This window comes from Pelodiscus sinensis, chromosome 15 (assembly GCF_052426305.1).
Source record: "Pelodiscus sinensis isolate ZL-2025 chromosome 15, ASM5242630v1, whole genome shotgun sequence".
NCBI lineage: Eukaryota > Metazoa > Chordata > Testudines > Trionychidae > Pelodiscus > Pelodiscus sinensis.
Window position 1 is genome coordinate 7,544,216 of NC_143066.1, and position 18,856 is coordinate 7,563,071.

The 18,856-nt window shown below is 53.1% G+C and overlaps 1 protein-coding gene across 2 annotated transcripts in view; it reads left to right on the plus strand.

Annotated features, from left to right (window-relative positions):
• Positions 1-12,669, plus strand: part of LOC102445733 (galanin receptor 2b-like) — a 32,371-nt gene extending 19,702 nt beyond the window's left edge. For both annotated transcript variants that reach the window (XM_025185400.3, XM_006124565.5), the window contains exons 2-3: positions 4,123-4,522; positions 11,585-12,669. In XM_025185400.3, coding sequence (XP_025041185.2) covers positions 4,149-4,522; positions 11,585-12,335 — 1,125 coding nt within the window. In that variant the 5' untranslated portion in view covers positions 4,123-4,148 and the 3' untranslated portion in view covers positions 12,336-12,669. The remainder of the gene's footprint in view (positions 1-4,122; positions 4,523-11,584) is intronic.
• The last annotated feature ends 6,187 nt before the right edge of the window (positions 12,670-18,856 follow it).

The following is an 18,856-nucleotide window of genomic DNA, read 5'->3' on the forward strand; positions in this document are numbered from 1 at the left end:
TGCCATTGCCCTGAAAATAGCACCCTGATGCTGTGACTCCAGGGAAGGAGCCCTGGTTATGCAGGGGCTCGGAGGGAGGGGTCAGGGCAGGAGGCTCTGCAGGGGGGCGAGGATGCGCCTTCCCTTTAAGAGAAGTCGATTTGCTGCTGGGTCGCAAGACGAGCTCTTGGAGGGAGCTGGGCGTTTGAGCCAATCGCGCCTTTGCTCTCCATTATAGACCCACCAGTCCCACTTGGCACCCAGGCAGTGCCTCTCAGCCGCAGGTCACATGCTGCATGGGGGGGAAACTGAGGCAGGGGGAAAAGAAATGACTTCCCCAAAAAGAGTCAGTGGTGAAGCTAGAGCCCAGGAGTCCTGGCACCCTACCCAGTGTTGCCGTGTCCTTTAGCCCACAGCTGCTCTGGCCCCTCCTTTCTTTCTCCAACTCCCCCTTACTCTCTCCCCATGCCCTGCATTCCTCCCTCTGCCGGCCCGGGGGCCTGTCCTGGTGCTGATGTGGCCCCTGGATGACTCTGTGGCTGCCCCTCTCCTGAGCAGTAAGTGGCTGAAACTGATGCCAGTGACCCTGTGCCGGTCTCTGCCTGCAGCCAGCTGTGGCAGCACTGCCCTGAGCAGGCATGTCCTGCTGAATCTCAGAGCTTTCCCCGTTTGCTCCCCTCCATGGCCCTGCCAGGGCCCAGGATTCTTGCTGCAAGGCATGGTGCCTGTTGCTGCAGAGAGCAGGGCTCACATCCACCACACCCAGCTCTCCACCATAGGCCCCGGCTCAGGCCGGTTCATCCCTGCACTTCACTCCCAGGTTCCCTCCCTGCTCGGTCTCTCTTCCTCTCCCACTGCCAGTCAGGACTTCTGGGTTCTGTTCCTCACCCACTGGACAGCTTGGGACAAGTCACTTCACAGCCTCACTTGTAAAATGGGGTAACGGTGCCCCCTGAAGGCGCAGGTATCATTGTAAGGTGGGAGGCTGAGAGAGCGGCATTCCCCATGGAGACAGGGACTGCCTGTGGCTCCGGAGCACCCCCATTCTTTTCCCTCGGGTCCCTCCCACTTCTCCATTCAGGCATAGCTGTTTGCTGTCAGAACCTAGGGAAGGCTGCCACACCCAACCTGCTACACTGGAGTGTGAAATACTTGGCAACTGCTCCAACCCTCCGCCCCCCCCCGCCCCGGTCCTCTGGGAGCAGCATGTGGAAGGACAGACCAGTGACTGGGGTGTTAGAGGGAGACTTGGGCTTAAGTCTCTGCTCTGCCATAGACTCCATGTGGAACCTGGGGCAAGTCACTTGTCTCTGTAGCAGGACAGATCAGGTGCTAACCGGTATCTGGATTGCTGGAGGGAGGAAGGGTACCTGGGTGTTGAAATTAAGCAGTTGAGGTGTGTGGCCGTGGCTGCCGCCGTGGGACACCAGAAATGTCTGGGCACATGCTGACACAGCGTTGCTTTGTGGTGTTCCAGCTCAGAGCTGGGAGCTGGACTCTGACTTCGCTACTAACCCGGCTCTGAAGTGAATCTATGGGGCCAGGGGGATCTCAGTCACTGCAGTGTAAACACACAGGAAGAGGTTCTGGATTTACACAGGAGTGAGGCAGGTCAGAACTAGGGATGTACAAATGCGGCTAAAAAGGTCTAACCACTAAAAAGCCTAGTGGTTACTGCAGGCTCTGCACAATAATCCTTATGCTGCCGAGCCCACAGCAAAGTCTCCCTGGAAATGGGGCTGGTCAGCGATGCTGCTGGCTCCGTTCCTGAGGAGGCTTTGCAGCCTGCTCCCGGGGGCCAGGGTGTAACCAGTGGCAGGAGAGAGGGGGTCACCCTTTCATGGTGACATGCCACTGGAGAGAGGACAAGGGCGAAACCAGCAGACCCCCCCCCCCCCGTGGGAGATGAGACGGTCATCCCAGAGTGTGACAGGGCCATCCCCACTCACCTCTCCCCCCGCAGGACACAAGCTGTGGCTGATGCTTCCTGGGTGCTCAGGTGCTGATCCCTCAGGAGAGACCTCTGTAAATTCATGCTGATTGGCGCCTGCTTGTTCTGCTAGGCCGCACATGCTGGGATTGCAGACGCACGGCCGGATCAAGCCCCTGCTCTGCTAGTCTAATAGGCTTTGTTCCCGCAGGGAGCACAGCTTGAAATCACACTGAACAGAAATACGGGGGGCTAGTTCTAGTGCTGGCCATCTGTGAGAGCGGGGCTGTCGCCCTCCTCGGCAGATCTCGCTGCCCCCGGTCTCGTGTTCATTCATCTCAGCCGCGAGATGAAACGGATGGAGGGGTACATCGGATTGCAAAGCCACAAGCGCCTGAACTTGGACCTAGTTGTCTGTGTAAGACCCAGTGTCCCAGGGTGAAAAGCTCCATGTGCAGAATTCTCCCCACTCCGCATTCGCATTTCTGGCATGAACACACGGGGCTGGCTGAGGTTGTTTTGTTCAGGGGAGGGCTGCATGTGGGCCACGGGTATAGAGAAAGTCACCCTGCCCTTCCTTCAACACGCACAGCCAGGGAGAGCCGTGGATACAGCCCGATGCTTTTCTGTGGTGATGCTGTTCCCCAGGTGGGGGCAGCAATCCCTTGGCTAGTTCTCTTCCCACTGGCTAGCACCTTCCCAGCCAAGCACCCTTGGGAACCCAGCAATTCCCTGAGCAGGTGAGAGAAAACAACGGCGAGATCTTGACTCTCTGCAGGGGCTGACATGATGCTCCCTGCCTGGTGGGGGTGAGATGAAGGGTGGGAGCCAAGCTGTTGCTGGTCCAAGGCTTTGCAGAAAGGAGACAAAGGGAGCTCGGGGGTGTGAACTAAGGATTGGTGTGTGCAAAGCGTGGCCCTCGCAGGCTTCCCCCAGCTCCAGCCAGGAGGAAGAGGTGGAGAAAGCACCCCTTTCATAAGTATGGGAGATGGGCTCGTGAGAGATCAAACTCCTGGATTGACATTCTAGCCTCGATTCAAACTCAAATGCCGAACCTTAATCCTTAACTGTGCTTGTTGCCCAGTTCTGTCTACACAGCACAGACCTGCTCCTGTCTCACCCGCCCACGTCAGGTTTGTGGGTTATTTTAAATCTCAGTTAATCTCCCAGAAATCCTTCCAAAAAGGAGCCTGGTGCCATGCTGTGCAGCCAGACCACCTCCGAGGTGCGAGCAGCCCTCTCTAGTGCAGCAGAGTTAACTCTGAAACCTAACGATCACGGCAAGTAACAACATGGTTAACTACTTCACTGCCGGTCCATTTAGTGGAAACATCCCCCACTCTGGTATAGGGAAGGTGCCACTATTTTGCCCCAATCCCTCCCTACCAGTCAGATCTCTTGAGGGAATCAGTCTCTGACCTGACCCCTTCCAGGTAGATGGACCAATTCCTAGACACAATGTTACTCTTGCAGGCTAAGCGACCTGTTTTGGAGGCAGGGAAACCACACAAGCCACAATAAGAGCACGGCTGCCGTGTGGGAGAGAGCGAGCATCCCCACACAAGCACCGCTTGTCGATCTCCTCTGTAACACGCTGCATCAGCTTGGCACCTGCCCCTTTACATCCGCTGTCGGGAAGAGGCACTTACTGCCCTGCGTCGTTTTGTGATCCTATGGTTAATCTAGCCGAGGAGGGGCGGGGGCAGGGGAAAAGCACACTGTGTATTTATATGGTGCAATAAAACGCCCGGGCTTTGCCCGGCTGTTGATTTACCACAAGAGTCTCATTGCTGGAGTGGGACCGCTGCTCCCCTGCTGTAATCAGTCAGGCTGGCTGGGACACGGAGCCACTGCAGGGCCTGGGTCCATAAATCTCAGCTCCTCCATCACAGAACGGGGCAGCCCTGCTGTATCGGGGATGGGGGCAGGCAGGGCTGCCCAAGGAGACGTCCTCTCCAGCGCTGTCCTTCCAGGAGTGCAGCCAGGTGAATGCTGCAGCTTGAGCCCAGGTATGGGGGAGGGATTATCAAAGGGGGCAGAGGTTTTGTTGAGCCAGAGCCCAGTCTCTCGCGATGGGTCCCCGGAGCCCCTAATTGCTAGCACTTGGCCATGGAGCTGCTATTGGGGTCTCACCTTCCCCGTTGTCAGAGTCAGGGGCCGTCTCTTCTTTTTCTCATGAAGATCTCATCCCTCTCTCTCACTGCACCCTTCAGGCATCCTGAATCTCCCCTCTGGCAGCATGACGGAGCATGAGGACTTTGCCAGCCTGGCCGGGTACTGGAATGCCTCGGACAGCTCTCAGTTCAGCCCCGCCAGCATCATCGTCCCCGTGGTCTTCTCCCTCATCTTCCTCCTGGGCACGGTGGGCAACAGCTTGGTGCTGGCGGTGCTGCTGCGCAACGGCCAGATGGGCCACAACACCACCAACCTCTTCATCCTCAACCTCAGCCTGGCCGACTTCTTCTTCATCATCTTCTGCGTCCCCTTCCAGGCCACCATCTACTCTCTGGAGGGCTGGGTCTTCGGCTCGTTCATGTGCAAGGCCGTGCACTTCTTCATCTACCTCACCATGTACGCCAGCAGCTTCACGCTCGCGGCCGTCTCAGTGGACAGGTGAGCAAGGCCGACACCTGCCCTGGGGCCGCTGGGCCTACCAGATGCCCCAGTTCTCAATCCATGTGAGGACTTTCCCTCTTATCCCATGGCAACTTACTTTACTTAAGAGCCTTTGGTGAGGGACCTTGTGAAAGGCTTTCTGGAAATCTAAGTACATTATATCCACTGGATCCCCCTTGTCCATGTTGACCCCCTCAAAGAACTCTAGCAGATTAGTAAGGCACGATTTCCCTTTACAGAAACCATGTTGACTTTCCCCCAACAAATTGTATTCATCTATGTGTCTGACAATTTTATCCTTTACTATAGTTTCAACTAATTTGCCCGGTACTGACGTTAGACTTACCGGTCTGTAATTGCCAGGATCACCTCTAGAGCCCTTTTTAAAGATTGGTGTCACGCTAGCTATCTTCCAGTCATTGGGTACAGAAGCTGATTTAAAGGACAGGTTACAAACCACAGTTAATAGTTCTGCAATTTCACATTTGAGTTCCTTCCGAACTCTTGGGTGAATGCCATCGGTCCCGGGGACTTGTTACTGTTTGGTTTATCAATTTGTTCCAAAGCCGCCTCTAATGACACCTTAGATGACGTGGTGCTCGGGTGAGAGAAAGGGCATCAGACAGAGAGATTCTAGCCCTGTGAGTTAATAGAGGACTTGCCTTTCCATCACTGTCAGACCGTGACTAACACACGTTGACGAATGAGCAGTTTAGACGCCCCAGCATCTGGCCAATGATGTGATGCACAGATGGTGTGTTCAGACTGGGGGCCAAACTCAATTCCTGGTATAATCAGCGAGAACTCCGCTGTCTGCATTGTGCCTGTTTACAGCAGGGCTGGCTCTGGCTTTAGCCTACAACGGACCCAGTGTCATCTCACAAAAATATTAAGCCAGATGCTCTGCTGGAATAAGACAGCAGAGCTCCCCTGACTGCCCCAGCTAGAGTAAATCAGCATCAATGTGCTCGTTTGGCCCATTCTGCCTTAGATGCAGCCATAGGCGTGCACAGCACATTTCATTAGGGTGTGCACCCAAAGAATTTTTTAAAAATGTACTTTGACCCCCATTAGCCACACCCCTGACCCCTGTTAACCACGCCCCTGACCCCCATTGGCCACACCTCCTGACCCCCATTGGCCACACCTCCTGACTCCCATTGGCCACACCTCTGGAGGTAACACTCTGGGGGCAAGATGGGCACATAACCAGAAGTAAAAGGTGTCATGTGACCCCCCCTCTAAGGACTTTTCCCACCATCCTCTTACCAACAGGGATTAATTTGGCCCCCACCAAACCCCCCTCATGCAGCTATCCTGCAATTGCATTAACCCACTGGGTGTGACATTAACTTGGGGGCGGAGAGGCAGGGGGAAGTGTTCCCTCAGTTTTCTCCCATGAGCAGAATGAATTTTGTGTTGTGCACCAGTACTGAGTTCATGCTTGTTTGGATGTGCCACTGTGGCACCCAAGTTATTAATAAATATCTCATAAACCTTTACCTTTTCCCTCTCTGCCATGTCTCCTCCCCTTGCTCCATCAGATCCCCTGGTGCCTGCTGCCCCCAACCCCTCATCCTCCTCTGCTGTCCTGACTCCTGCCCTTCTCATTGCCCCCCTCCACCAGCCCTTCTCTCCCCCTGTGCCACTCCTCCAGTAGCCCCACTCTGATCATGTGAGCTACCCCTCCCCATCCCCTCTTCTAACACCTCCCTCTACACACCTGCCCTGCCTCTCTCCTCTGGTGCTGGTCCCTCCCCTGCAGGTGTCTGCCCTTCTGCTTCACCCCCAGAATCCCCTGGCACCTGCACCTTCCCGGTGCTCCCCCTTCCCTTACTGCCCCTGCCCCCTTTTTCCCTGGTGCCCACCCCCCCACCACCGTCTGCCCCCATTCCCCTCATGCCCGTGCCCTCACACATGCCTTGCTCCATCCCTGCCTTCCTCATGCCCACCCCTTCTTTCAAGCCTTCTCCCAGCACCTCTCCCTTCCCCCGCTAACCCCCATTGCCTTTACCCTCTCCTCTTCCAGCATCACCCTGTCCCCCCTCCCGCTGACACCTCCCCTCCTGCCCTTTTCCTCGTTGTCTGCACTTGGCCCCCCTGGCATTTGTCTCTCCTCCACCCTACCCCTTAGTATCTTCCCCTTTCTTCTCCTGACCTGCCCCCTCCCTCAGCACAAGCCCCTTCCTCTCCCACCCCTTCCATCCCCTCCCTTACCTTATCTTCGGCTTCTGCCTTCCTATTTGTGGGGCTGGAGTCAGAGCCAGCCCAAGCTACAGGCTGGCTGGGCCCTAGCCTGGGGCGCCTCAGGGGCACCGCACCATGCTGCCGGGCTGGCGGGGGCACTCCTGGACGCCTCAGGGGCACCGCACCATGATGCCGGGCCGGGCAGGGTAGGGGCTCTCCCAGGCTCCTCAGGGGCGCCACGCCGTGCTGGGCGGGGGCTCTCCCAGGCTCCTCAGGGGCGGCCCCAGACATCTCAGGCATGCTGCGCGGTGCTGCCGTACTGGGCAGGGGTGCTCCCAGGCGCCTCAAGGGCACTGCGCCATGCTGGGCGGGGGTGTTCCTGGGCGCCTCAGGGGCGCTGTGTCGTGCTGCCAGGCTGGGTGGGGCCCAGGGCGCAAAAATGGCTCGGGCTAGCTAGCCCAAGACATTAGGGTGTGCCTGGGCACACCCGGCACACCCCGTGTGTACGCCAATGTATGCAGCATTCAGAAACATGCTTTGGTTCTTGTTGTGTATTGGGCCCCGAGCCCGACTTCCTGTGCCCATACAGCAACTGCTGGACACCTGCATAGTAGGTCAGGAGACCCGTGGGTTTGGGACAGGACAGCTGCCCAGTTTTGGCCATCCTGCCCCGATGTCACCCCATGTGCCCGACAGTGGGAAGTGTCTGTTCTTCCCAGGGATCGTGCTTCGGTTACATTCACTGCTGGGGTGGGGGTGAGGATGGCACATTAGCTCTGCAATTCAGACATCTGCATTGGTATCAGAGGCGGAAGGTGGAAATGCTTTGAGCTCTGCAGATACTGCTTTGATTGCTGCTGTATAAATACTTGCCCATCGATTGAGCTGGTCTGTGCCTCAGTTTCTCCCACTGCAGAATGGAACTAAGGATCCTGAACTTCTTTAGAAAGCAACAGATCTCAGAGAGCTTTACATCAAAGCTACCCTCTGTGCACAGATAATTAATCACTATTGCTATCTTACCTCCCATGGCACCTCTTTTTAAGCTCTTCCCAAGCTCTATAGGACTATTACTAATCTATCGCAGGGGTGGGCAATCATTTTCACAGGAGGGCTACTTAATGAAATTTTGGTCCATGGTCACAGGCCAGCTTCACCCCCTGGAAGGGGCGGGGCCTGGGGTGGAAGGGGCAGGGCTGGGGACTAGAATTGGCTGGGGCTGGAGACTTTGAATTCAAGACCACAGCAAAGGGCTCGTGGTTCTCTGCCCCACCGCTATCACGTTGCCTGGCAGCCGCCCGGAGCTGCTGTGGCTATTTAAATGGCTCGCAGCTCCAGCCCCTGCCAGAAGCGACCAGGAGCCGTGAGCCATTTAAATCGGATCCTGCTGCCTGAGCCATTGCCTGGGCATTCGGTGGCACAGGCAGCGGGATATCACTAGGAAGTGGCCAGATGCAGCCCATGGGCCAGACCCAAATGTTTGGCAGACGGGATCCGGCCTTTGAGCTGCATCTTGCCCAGCCCTGATCTGCTGAAATTCTTTCAGGGGGTCAAACGACATGTAGACAAGGGTGATTCAGAATGGAGCTAGTGTACAGGTTGAACTGCTCTAGTCCAGCACCCTCAGGACCTGACCGTGCCGAATCTGAGAATTTGCTGGACCACGGGAGGTCAATACTGTCTAGCAGCATCACCAACACTGCCACTGCTTGCTGGGCCCTTAGAAGACATTTGAGCCAAACAGCAGCACAGAACACTGAGAGCCAGGACTGGAGACTGTAACAAACTTTATAGGACTGTGGGAAACTTGGCCACACCCATGCTAAGTGGACATCTGGCTCTCTAAAATCATGCTGGACCATGGGTGTTGCTGGACCAGAGAGGTTCTTTTTTAAGGTCCCTCCCCAAAGGCGCTTAAGGAGTCATGGGATAAAATAGATCAATAACTGGTTACAAAATAGGAAATGAAGGGTCAGTTTTCACAGTGGAGAAAGGTAAATAGTGGGGGGAACCTTATTTGGGCCCATACTATTCAGCCTATTCATAAATGATCTGGAAAAAGGGGTCATTGATGAGAGGATCACGTTTGCAGATGACACACAATTACTCAAGATAATTACGTCTAAGTTGACAGCAAAGAATTAAAAGGATCTCCCAAAACTGGGTAACCAAATAGCAGATGAAAGTGAATGTTAATAAATGCAAAGTAACATAATCCCAACCAGACATATACAGCGACGGGGTCTAAATTAGCAGCTACCATTCTAGAAAGAGATCTTGGAGTCATGGTGGGTGGTTCTCTGAAAACATCCACTTAATGTGCAGTGACCGTGAAAAAAACTAATCAAGTGTAGGGAACTTTAGGAAAGGGATAGAGAGGACAGAAAATAGCCTCCTGCCACTGTATAAATCCATGGTACGCCTCCCCCATGAGTACTTTGTGCTGTTCTGGTCACCTCCCCTCAAAAGGAGATATTAGAATTGGAAACGGTACAGAGAAGGGCAACAAAAGGATGAAGGGCATGGACCAGTGCCCGTACGAGAGGAGATTAGAGACTGGGTTTGTTCAGCCTAGAAGAGAGATGTCAAGGGGAGCTGTGCAGGGGGCTAGTGTGGAGAAAAACGTGCCATTTGCCCCTTTACATAACACAAGAACCCAAAGAAATTCACAGCCAGGAGGTTTACAGCAAACATAAGGAAGCTTTTCTTCACTCAACACCCAGGCCACCTGGGGAACTCACTGCCTGGGGAGGTTGTGAAGGCCACACGTGGAAAATTTGGTAAGTTCCTGGCAGGAAGGTCCCTCATTGGCTACTAGCGAAGATGCTCAGGGACACAGTCCTGTGCTCTGGGCGTCCCTAAGCCTCTGCCTGCTGGGCGACAGGCGAAGAATCACTTGATAACTCCCTACTCAGTTCATTCCCTCGGAGGCATCGGGCACCGGTCACTATCAGATGACAGGATTCTGGGATAGACAGACCATTGGTCTGAGCCAGCATGGCCGTTCTTGTGTTCACTTCCCTCACCATGGCAGCATCGCCCCCTACGGGAACGTCCCAGCAGTTATTTGTTATTGGTACTGTGGCGTCAGGGACCAGAATCCCATTGTGCCAGGTGCTGTGTGGGGTAAGAAGAGAAGAGCATCCCCACCGGAAGAGCCCGGGGCAGTAAGATAGGCCAGAGCTGGACTAGGACCTCAGCGACACATCCCAGGACTGCTGAGAGAGATGCTGGGAGGACGTCAGTGATCCTAGGTAGTCAGGCGCTTAGCGGTATCTCTGGGACAGTGGTTGATAAATCACTAAGGCCTCTTCTCCAGAGGTGGCTTACAGTACATGCTGTGGGGTCGCCCACCCGTGTACTGGCTCAAAGCTGAGCCCCGGCAGCCCATGAGGTTGGGCTGAAACCTAACATGAGGGGAGATGGCTCATGGTGCAGGAGGCTCCACGCTACAGGCAGAAATACAAGTTCCAGGTGTGGTGGGCGAGGGCATTTCTCCAGCTTGCTCAGTCTCTTAAGGCCCCAACAGCTGCCCCCACTGCAGCGCCCCGCCCGCCTGGGTTCAGGTTATTCTCCGCCTCCCCCGCTCCGGAGCGTTGCTGCAGAACGTTGCTGTGCTCCACCCCAGAGGTGGCTGTGCGTCAGCAAAGGATGCAGGCATCCTTGTGACAGGCGAGCGGGGTGGCTGCAGAGGATGACCCTTTGTGCTGGCTGAGTTATACTCCTGAGCTGTCGGCTGTGTGTGTTGCCAGGGATGAGCTCCGATAGCGTGTGGCAGCTGAGCCTCGCTCCCTGCTTGAGAACAGGCTTAGACTGGAGCAGTGAAGGGCTTGTGCGTGCATTGACAGCTACTCCCCCTCTCCCCCTCCCCAGCCCCGCAGTCTCCTGGCCACAGGTCAGCTAGGATCCCAGCTGTCTCCCTTCCTAGCTGTCACCTGCACCCGGGTCCCTGCAGGGACTGGCACACTGAACGGTTTCAGCTCTCCGGGGGTCCTGCAGACAGATGTTCCCACTTGGCCTCTCACCTGCTGAGGTGGGGGAGGGAGCCGAATGCAGTGCTCCTCCTGCTTGCTGCTCTGCTCTCCCAGCCTCCTGGCGCTTGCAGGACGCTGCTGGAGGTGCCGTGCTGGGGCAGGACAGGCAGGCAGCAAGCAGCCGCGAGGGCATTTACTGGCCCCAGAAACCAGCCCAATTCTGAGAGAAAGAGTCTTCGTTTCCGGCACCTCCAGCTCCTCCCCTCTGGACCGGCGCAGTCCAGGCCCCAGGGAGCAGCGCGGCCAGATCCCAGCCCCATGGCAGTCAATGGAATGACTCCCGGGGCTGTCGATTGGGACCCGTCCCATCATGAACTTAAAGGTCCCGAAGGTCTCACACCAAAGTTCTCATTCTCAGCCAGGCAGAAGCACAAAATCTTCCTTTCAGTGGAGGGGGGACCCTGGGGCAGCATGGGCTGCCAGGTGAGGGGGCTGAGGCTGGGACCTGTGTGTAGGGTTGTGCCCTCCCCGGGAGAGCCCGGAGGGAACGCACTCCGTCCCTGAGGAGAGGGAGCGTTGTGTGCTATGCAGGAGTGGCCTCCTCTCTCCAGCCAACGCTGAGGGGAAAAGGCCCAGCCCCCGGTGTCTGGAGGGAGCGGATGGGACCTAGGTTAGGAAAACCCCACTAGGGTTTAAAACGCTGCCGTACCCAGGGCCGGTTTCCCCAGGGGCAGCATTAAGAGGTGTCGACAGGGCGAGGGCCCTTCCTTAGTGATGTCGTGCCCATTTGCTGAGGCTGGATGTAGGCCTGCAAGGAATCCCAGCAGGAATCCCACAGCCAGTGTCCAAGGCACAGTCCTCCATGTCCCTGACCGCAGCCCGTTTGTTTCATCTCCAGGTACCTGGCCATCCGCTACCCACTGCGCTCCCGGGAACTGCGGACCCCCTGTAACGCGGTCGCCGCCATGGCGGTGATCTGGGGCCTCTCTGTGGTCTTCGCGGGTCCGTACCTGAGCTACTACGACCTGATCGAGTGGGAGGCCAGCTACATCTGCATGCCCGGCTGGGAGGAGTGGAAGCGCAAGATCATAGACACCAGTACGTTTGCCTTTGGCTACGTGATCCCCGTGCTGATCATCAGCCTCTCCTACACCAGGACCATCAAGTACCTGTGGACGGCCGTGGACCCCCTGGAGGACATGTCTGAGTCCAAGAAGGCCAAGCGGAAGGTGACCAAGATGATCATCATAGTGACCATCCTCTTCTGCCTGTGCTGGCTGCCCTACCACGTGGTGATCCTGCGCTACCTCTACGGGGACTTCCCCTTCAACCAGGCCACCTACGCCTTCCGGCTACTCTCTCACTGCATGGCCTACGCCAACTCCTGCCTCAACCCCATCGTCTACGCCCTGGTCTCCAAGCACTTCCGCAAGGGCTTCAAGAAGGTCTTCAGCTGCCTCCTGAGGAAGAAGGCCCGCAACAAGGTCCACGTGGTGCACGCTGCCCACACGGTGCCTGGCTTCGAGGCGGGCTCCACGGAGGTGTCCCAGATGAACGAGGAGAACCACGGGCAGCAGAACGGGTGTGAGCTGGATGCAGGAACCCTCATGGTCCAGTCAGGCACCTCCAGGCCTCTTTGCATCTCCTAGTAGTGAGGCTCTGTGCTCTTGGGCAGCTGCACCGTGTGGCCAGCGGCAGGGAGAGGCCTCTGCTCGCTGGATGATGGAGAGGACGTGAGGGACAGTCCCAGAGAGCCCCACGCCTACCCCCGGACTTCAGTTTCTCCTGGCAGGCCATGGGCCCAGCGGTGTCCTAGCACTGCTACGGAGTGTCCCATGTGAGAATGGGCCTGCCAGGGAAGGAACAGACCTGGGCTTACACCAGAGCCACGGCCCTGCTGGACTAAAGTTCCCTGCCTTTGTGAACGGAGCAGAGACTGGCAGCACCGGCCCAGCTCCTCTGATTGCGCCCAGGTTGGCTGTCAGTGTTACCCACCACCTCTGTGATTCTTGGGGAACCAGAACATGGTCGCCTGTCAGCCTTGTGCTCTTGGGGAGTCAGGGAGTGACATTCATGGAAAACCATCCCCCTCCCTCAGGCCTCTGCTAGAATCAAAGACAAAGCAAAGAAAAGGCCGGGGGAAGACACACCTAAACTGCTTCAGACAAGGGTGATACAATTAAGGAAACACCCCAGCCTCATTTACATTAAAGATGGAACAGAGGGACATCTCATTAGCATACAGAATGGAGAGCAGCTCTTCCAAGGCAGGAACTGCACTGAACTATGGGACACCGAAAGCAGAGAAGCACTGCCTGATGGGAAATCCCTGCTCCAGATGCTAATGAACCTAGGCCTGCTCACACCCAAATTAGTCATTATCAGACCAATTCTAGTAACGATCCTATTGACATCTAAAATACTGAAACTGCCAAGTTGCATTGTGAGCTCGTTCAAGGAACATCACCCATAACCAGGGGTGATCAGTCTCTATTGTCTCTCCTCTTTCTCTTTGAACTATCCCTATAAAACTCCTATCCTTGCCCCAAGAAAACTGTTCTGATACCTGGACTTAAACTGCATCAGTTCCATTGAGACTTCGTCATCTCCTGTCTGATCGTGCTGGGGGCTCTGTCCTGCTTTTCTCCTGCCCTCTGGACCCCCGGCTACCATCATCATCTGGGAACCCCGATCAGTGCAAGCTCCGTGGAGTGGTGAGGTCTCTCTCTCTCTCTCTCTCTCTCTTTTTCTCTCTCTCTCAACTATCTCTCTAAGCATAGCCTCCTGACCCTGCCCTGTGTAAACTGTTATATGGTTACCTAACATTTGTAAGCAGCTTCAATTTAGATTTAATATTGTAATTGTTAGATTTAATATTGTAACTGTTTGATATCTATTCACTACTCAGAAATAAATCACTTTCATTGTTAAACTGGTTGCTTCTCTCTCTTTCTTTCTCTTTTGCTCACTCTTCCTTAAGGGGTGTTGTTTTGGCTTCCCCATTCGCTCTGCAACAACGCTTCTTGTACCCAAGCAAAAGATCCCTGTAGTGCCCAAAATCCTGTGGGGTTTGCTCATCGTGTGGTTTACCTGTGAATGACTGTGGTGTGAAAGTGGGGATAAGGGGTGCTGAACCTGGGGGCTTATGAGGATGGCAGCTTAAAGTGCTGTTTAATCCAGCCCACGGAGTCCAAAGGCACATGAGGGTGCAGTGCGGCATTGCTGTGAAACCCAGCCAGCTGAGTCCAGGGACATATGAGGGGGTCAGCTTGTGAGTGCTGAGTACCCAGTCCTCTCAGACGTGCTCTGATTAGTGGGTGTGAGTGTCTGTGTGTGTTGCTAAGGTGGGAAGAACCCCATCCTGAGGAACCTAGTTCCTGCAGGAGAGCTCCAGTGGGAGGGGGAATTGGCAGCAGGGAGAATTCAGCTCCATATGAGAGCCCAAGTAAGCACCAACAGCACACTGATAGAACTGTCAACCTTCCCCCAGTCCCATAAGGGTAACCCTGATAAATGAGCATACCCCAGAGTATTGGGCAAATCTGGTAACAAATTGGTGGAGAATGTGGGTAGCACGTGATCCTGATCACGGGGTACTTGTTGAGTAGTTGCTGCAGAATGGGGAAACTGAGGCACAGGTTTTTTTTTTTTTTGTTTCCTCTTTTCTCTTTCCTTTTTGTTGTTGTTGTTGTCTTTTAGTGAGCTGCTTCTATCATTTCTATAGACTACTTGGTAAAGTTCTGAGTAGTTGCTCCAGAGTGGGGAAACTGAGGCAGGGGCCTGAGTCAGTTTTTTTTTTCTATTTTTTTTTTTAAGCCTTTTATTGAGCTCCTTCTATTATTCACATAGAATACTTGAAAAAGTTCTGAACTATGCTTGGAATTATTGTAGCTGAACTGTGCTTGGAATTAATGTGGTAACTGGTCAGAATTGTGCTTGGAATTATTGTAGAATTATTGCAGAGTTGTGCAAATAGGACTTAATGTGGTAAAGTTTCTGAATTGTGCTTGGAATTATTGTAGAACTGGGACTAGGAATTAATGTGGTAACAGTTCTGAATTGTGCTTGGAATTTTTGTAGCTGAACTATGCTTGGAATTATTGTAGTACTGTGCATTTAGGAATTATTGTAGAACTGGAACTAGGAATTAATGTGGTAACAGTTCTGAATTGTGCTTGGAATTTTTGTAGAACTGTGCGAATAGGAATTAATGTGGTAAAGTTCTGAATTGTTCTTGGAATTATTGTGGGACTGTGCAATTGAAAGTTAAATATTGGGCTTGAAAGTAAATATTTTAGAGTTATATTGACTGCAGGTAAAAGATAACTAGTGAAATAAGGAAAGTAGAAATGTCTGAGAGAACCCCTTTGGCTGCTCGCTTGAGACAGGAGAAAACCAATAGGTTAGAGAGATGGGTAATGAAGAAGGGGAAATGTCCCTGGGAAAGAGGATGTTTTAAGGGTGTGGATCCCCTGCTTGAAGCAAGTTTGAGCTTTGAACAATACTGCACAACCATTAAACCACGAGGTAGTGCAAAAGATGCAGCTGCTGCATGGGCATTGTTTTATGCATGTCTGGACATGGCCGAAATGGTAAAGGGAAGGCAGGAATTGGAGCTGGAGAAAAAGCAGTTACAACAGTGTTTGGACAAATGTGAGATGGATGGATGTGAATTTATAGCAGAAAAGCTTAAAATGGTGACTTTACTTAGAAATATGCAAGAGGAAAGGGACAAGGCTAATATGGCTGCAGAACAGTACAGAAAAGAGTTGTCTCACACTAAAATGTTGTTAGAGGAAGCACGAGCAGCAACTCGCTTTCTAGCAGATGAGAACAAGGCAGCTAAGGCAGCAGCCAGCCATCAGAAGTGTGAGGCAGAGATCAGTAAACTACATGCCCAACTTAGTGCCCATAAGGGGGTGGTAGCAGCTGTAAGGTTAAGAGAGGACTGTGATTGGGAACCTCCTACAAAAATAGAAATACTCCCTGATACTGAACCCCAAGCCCCATTTAACCCCCAGTGGTCTCACAGGCACAATGTTGCCCCTGTTTCCACAAGGGAAGTTAAACACATAGTTGCAGGAGCTGACCTTCCCACAACAGAGCTGGTCACCGATGTAACAAGGTGGTCTCCTAGCCAGGCCAAGGCTATTGCTGAGAGGCTGGGACCACTGAACCGTGACACGGCTGTGGCATGGTTGGCTCGCATTTGGCAAATGTACCCCTCTGCTGATGGCATGGACCTTACCCAGTTGGCCCAGTTATGTGCTTCTCCTGGTGATGCAGATGCTCTGGACATAGGCATAGGTTCATGGGAGCGGACTGCCCCTGGGCCCCGGGAATGGATGATAAGTGCTCTCAAAATATTACTGCCTGCTTCTTCCCTTAAAAAACTCTATATTCTGGAAGAGCAGAAACCTGGAGAGGCCCCTGAAGCTTACCTAATTCGCAAAAAGATGCTGGCAGCTCTCTCTGATTCATTGCCCCAGACAGAAGAGAACGGAATCATCACTTACCAGTATCAAGGACATGAATTGGTACAGAGCACATATGCAGGTCTGAATTCCCAGACAAAAATGACCATGGGGGCTGTGGATTTGGAACACCTTACATGGAATGAGCTAGTGGCAAAAATTAAACAGGTGGGAGATTTGTTAAGAGAGACTGGTGTTTTAAAAAAACAGATCAGCAAAAAGACTAACTGTGAGCCTGTACAGGCTATTACTTTTGCAAATAATGGTCCCCATTCTGCCAGTCGCACTCCCAGTGGTAGTCCCCCTACTTCCCACCGTATTGGGCAGCGCCGACCCAAGGAGACCCTTAGGAATGTGATCTGGATGGAGCTAGTAAAGTTAGGGGAAGACATGAGGAAATATGATCGCCAGCCCCTCAGCACCCTAATTAATGCTTTGTCTCAGGTTACGCGGAGAACAGAGTTGATGGAGGGAGCCCCACCTTGGCCCACTGCTCCAGTGAGGAGTGAGTCCCCAACACTCACTCCCTGTCAAAACCAGAATCCTGCCTCTTCTTCTGAGTGCAGGCTTTCAAGGGAGTCAGCTGATCAATAGGGGTGCCCTGTTCCCCGTGGGCCTCCCCAGCTGATTGCAAGACTTCATTGTGACAGGTGGGGGAGACCAACTGTAAGGGCTACAGTGGGGAATCCAGGGACGTTAGCCCAGCTGCTAGTGGACACAGGAGCCTCAGTAAACATTCTGAGTCCTCGGTGGATCTCGGGAGGGAGACCCACCACTAAACAGGCTCAGCTCAGTGGGTGTGGGGGAGAAATCCAGGAAGCACCTGTTTGGCAGGATGGTCCCTTGCTAGTAGACAGACTACAGGGACAAGTAGAATGCTGTGCTCAGGAGGGAATTGACATGGAAAGAACTGGAGACACTTGGGTGATTCACACCAAGGGGCATCAGAAAAATCCCTCAGAGGAAGCACACTGGAACCACAGAGCTGATGCCTTAGCCAAAGCTGCTGCTATCAGTGACCATACCAAAGACACAGACCAGGTGGAACAAACAGAGGCCGTAACTACTCAGGGAAAACCTTTAGGCCACGGAATAGATGCCTTAGAGTTAGGTACTTTTCAAGATGGGGATACAGAAATTCAGTCCTTAGCCAGGAAAAGGAAAGATCACACAGGAAAATCCAGAATGGAGCAGGTTGAAGATGTCTGGTGGGCAGAGGGTGCAGGCAGTGAAAGGCACTGGATAGTCCCCAACCAGATACAGGGGGACCTGATTCAATTTGTGCTTGATCAGGGACATAAAGGGAAACAAGACAAAAAAGTGCACTGGGGAAAACCTCTGGTAGTATGGGAATTAGGCCAACCAGTAATGTACAGAAAGTTTTCAGCAAAACAGCATTATCTGACACACACCCTCTGCATGATTGTGAATTGGGCTAGCCCCAGTGTTGACCAGGTAGAAATCCTGAATAGGAAAAATGGGAAACTCTGGCAGAAATGGTTTCATTCGTCACAAATCAAAGAGTGGAAAGATAAACCACCTGACCTGCAAGGAATAGCATAACTGACTTCTCCATCCTGCCAGCCACCCTTCTTGACTAGCAAGAAGGAACAGCTTGGGGCTGTTAAAAAATACATGTCAGCTAGGCTTGTCAGTGCCTACCCTGATGCTGAAGCAGGAACCGGCCAAAGAAGTACTGGACTTATTATGGCCATTCTTATATAGGCCACTATTCCATGTTCACTCTGTAATAATCATTTCCGATTCTCCCCGTATATACGGGGGGAGTGTGGAGTTTGTTTTCTCTTTTCTGCCCTTTCACAGATCCTGAACAAGAGCCATGACAGCCCACTGTTGCCCCAGCACTATCCTGGCCCTAAGTATCTGGAGTCTGATGCTACACAAGCTCTATGCTGGACCTGTGATCCCCCTGAACCTACGAAGGTGCCTGCTTGCTGAAATGGGAGCAACCCCCTGGCCCTGCAGTGTCACTATCAATTCCATGCTATTGGCAACTCCTCAGGGTACTCCTGGGAAAGTGGCCAATTGTACACAGGTTGCCACCGGAAAGTCACTCAAGTTTTGCTATGAAACTAAGACCACACCGGACTCCATCCCCTTATTCTGTAAGCCGTTGTGGTCTCGAAAGAGACACCTGCCATCTGATGCCACTAATGACAGCCTTCCAGGTGGTGAAAGGTACTGAATAATCCTGGTTTCTTCAGAAGTTTGGGTACCAGCCATGCCCTTGCATGTCATCATTGTAACTGGCACCCAGACACCTCCATTACCCGCAGCCATGCTGCAGCTGTCTCTAATCACACCCATCAGCAAGAATATCACATGGTTCCTTGTAAACTGGGAACCACTGAACTGGACTGTAGCGGGGCATGACCTGATTCAGCAAGGTCCCCCAAACGGGATTGTGGAGACCAAGCATTGGAGGAACATGATTGTTTCTTCCCACAACTGGGAAATAAAATCTCACTGTTCCTTTGATGTTATCTAGAAAGATGGGTTTGTTATTGTCTATTGTTAAAGCATGTGTGCGTGTAAAAACAAGACTGTACTAATTACTTTTGTAATTATTGTACTATTGTATTAATTAATGGACATTGGATCCAACTCATGGTGCCTTACATTAATCACCATTTCTGTGATATAACCACAATTGTTAGATGTAACCACAATTGTTA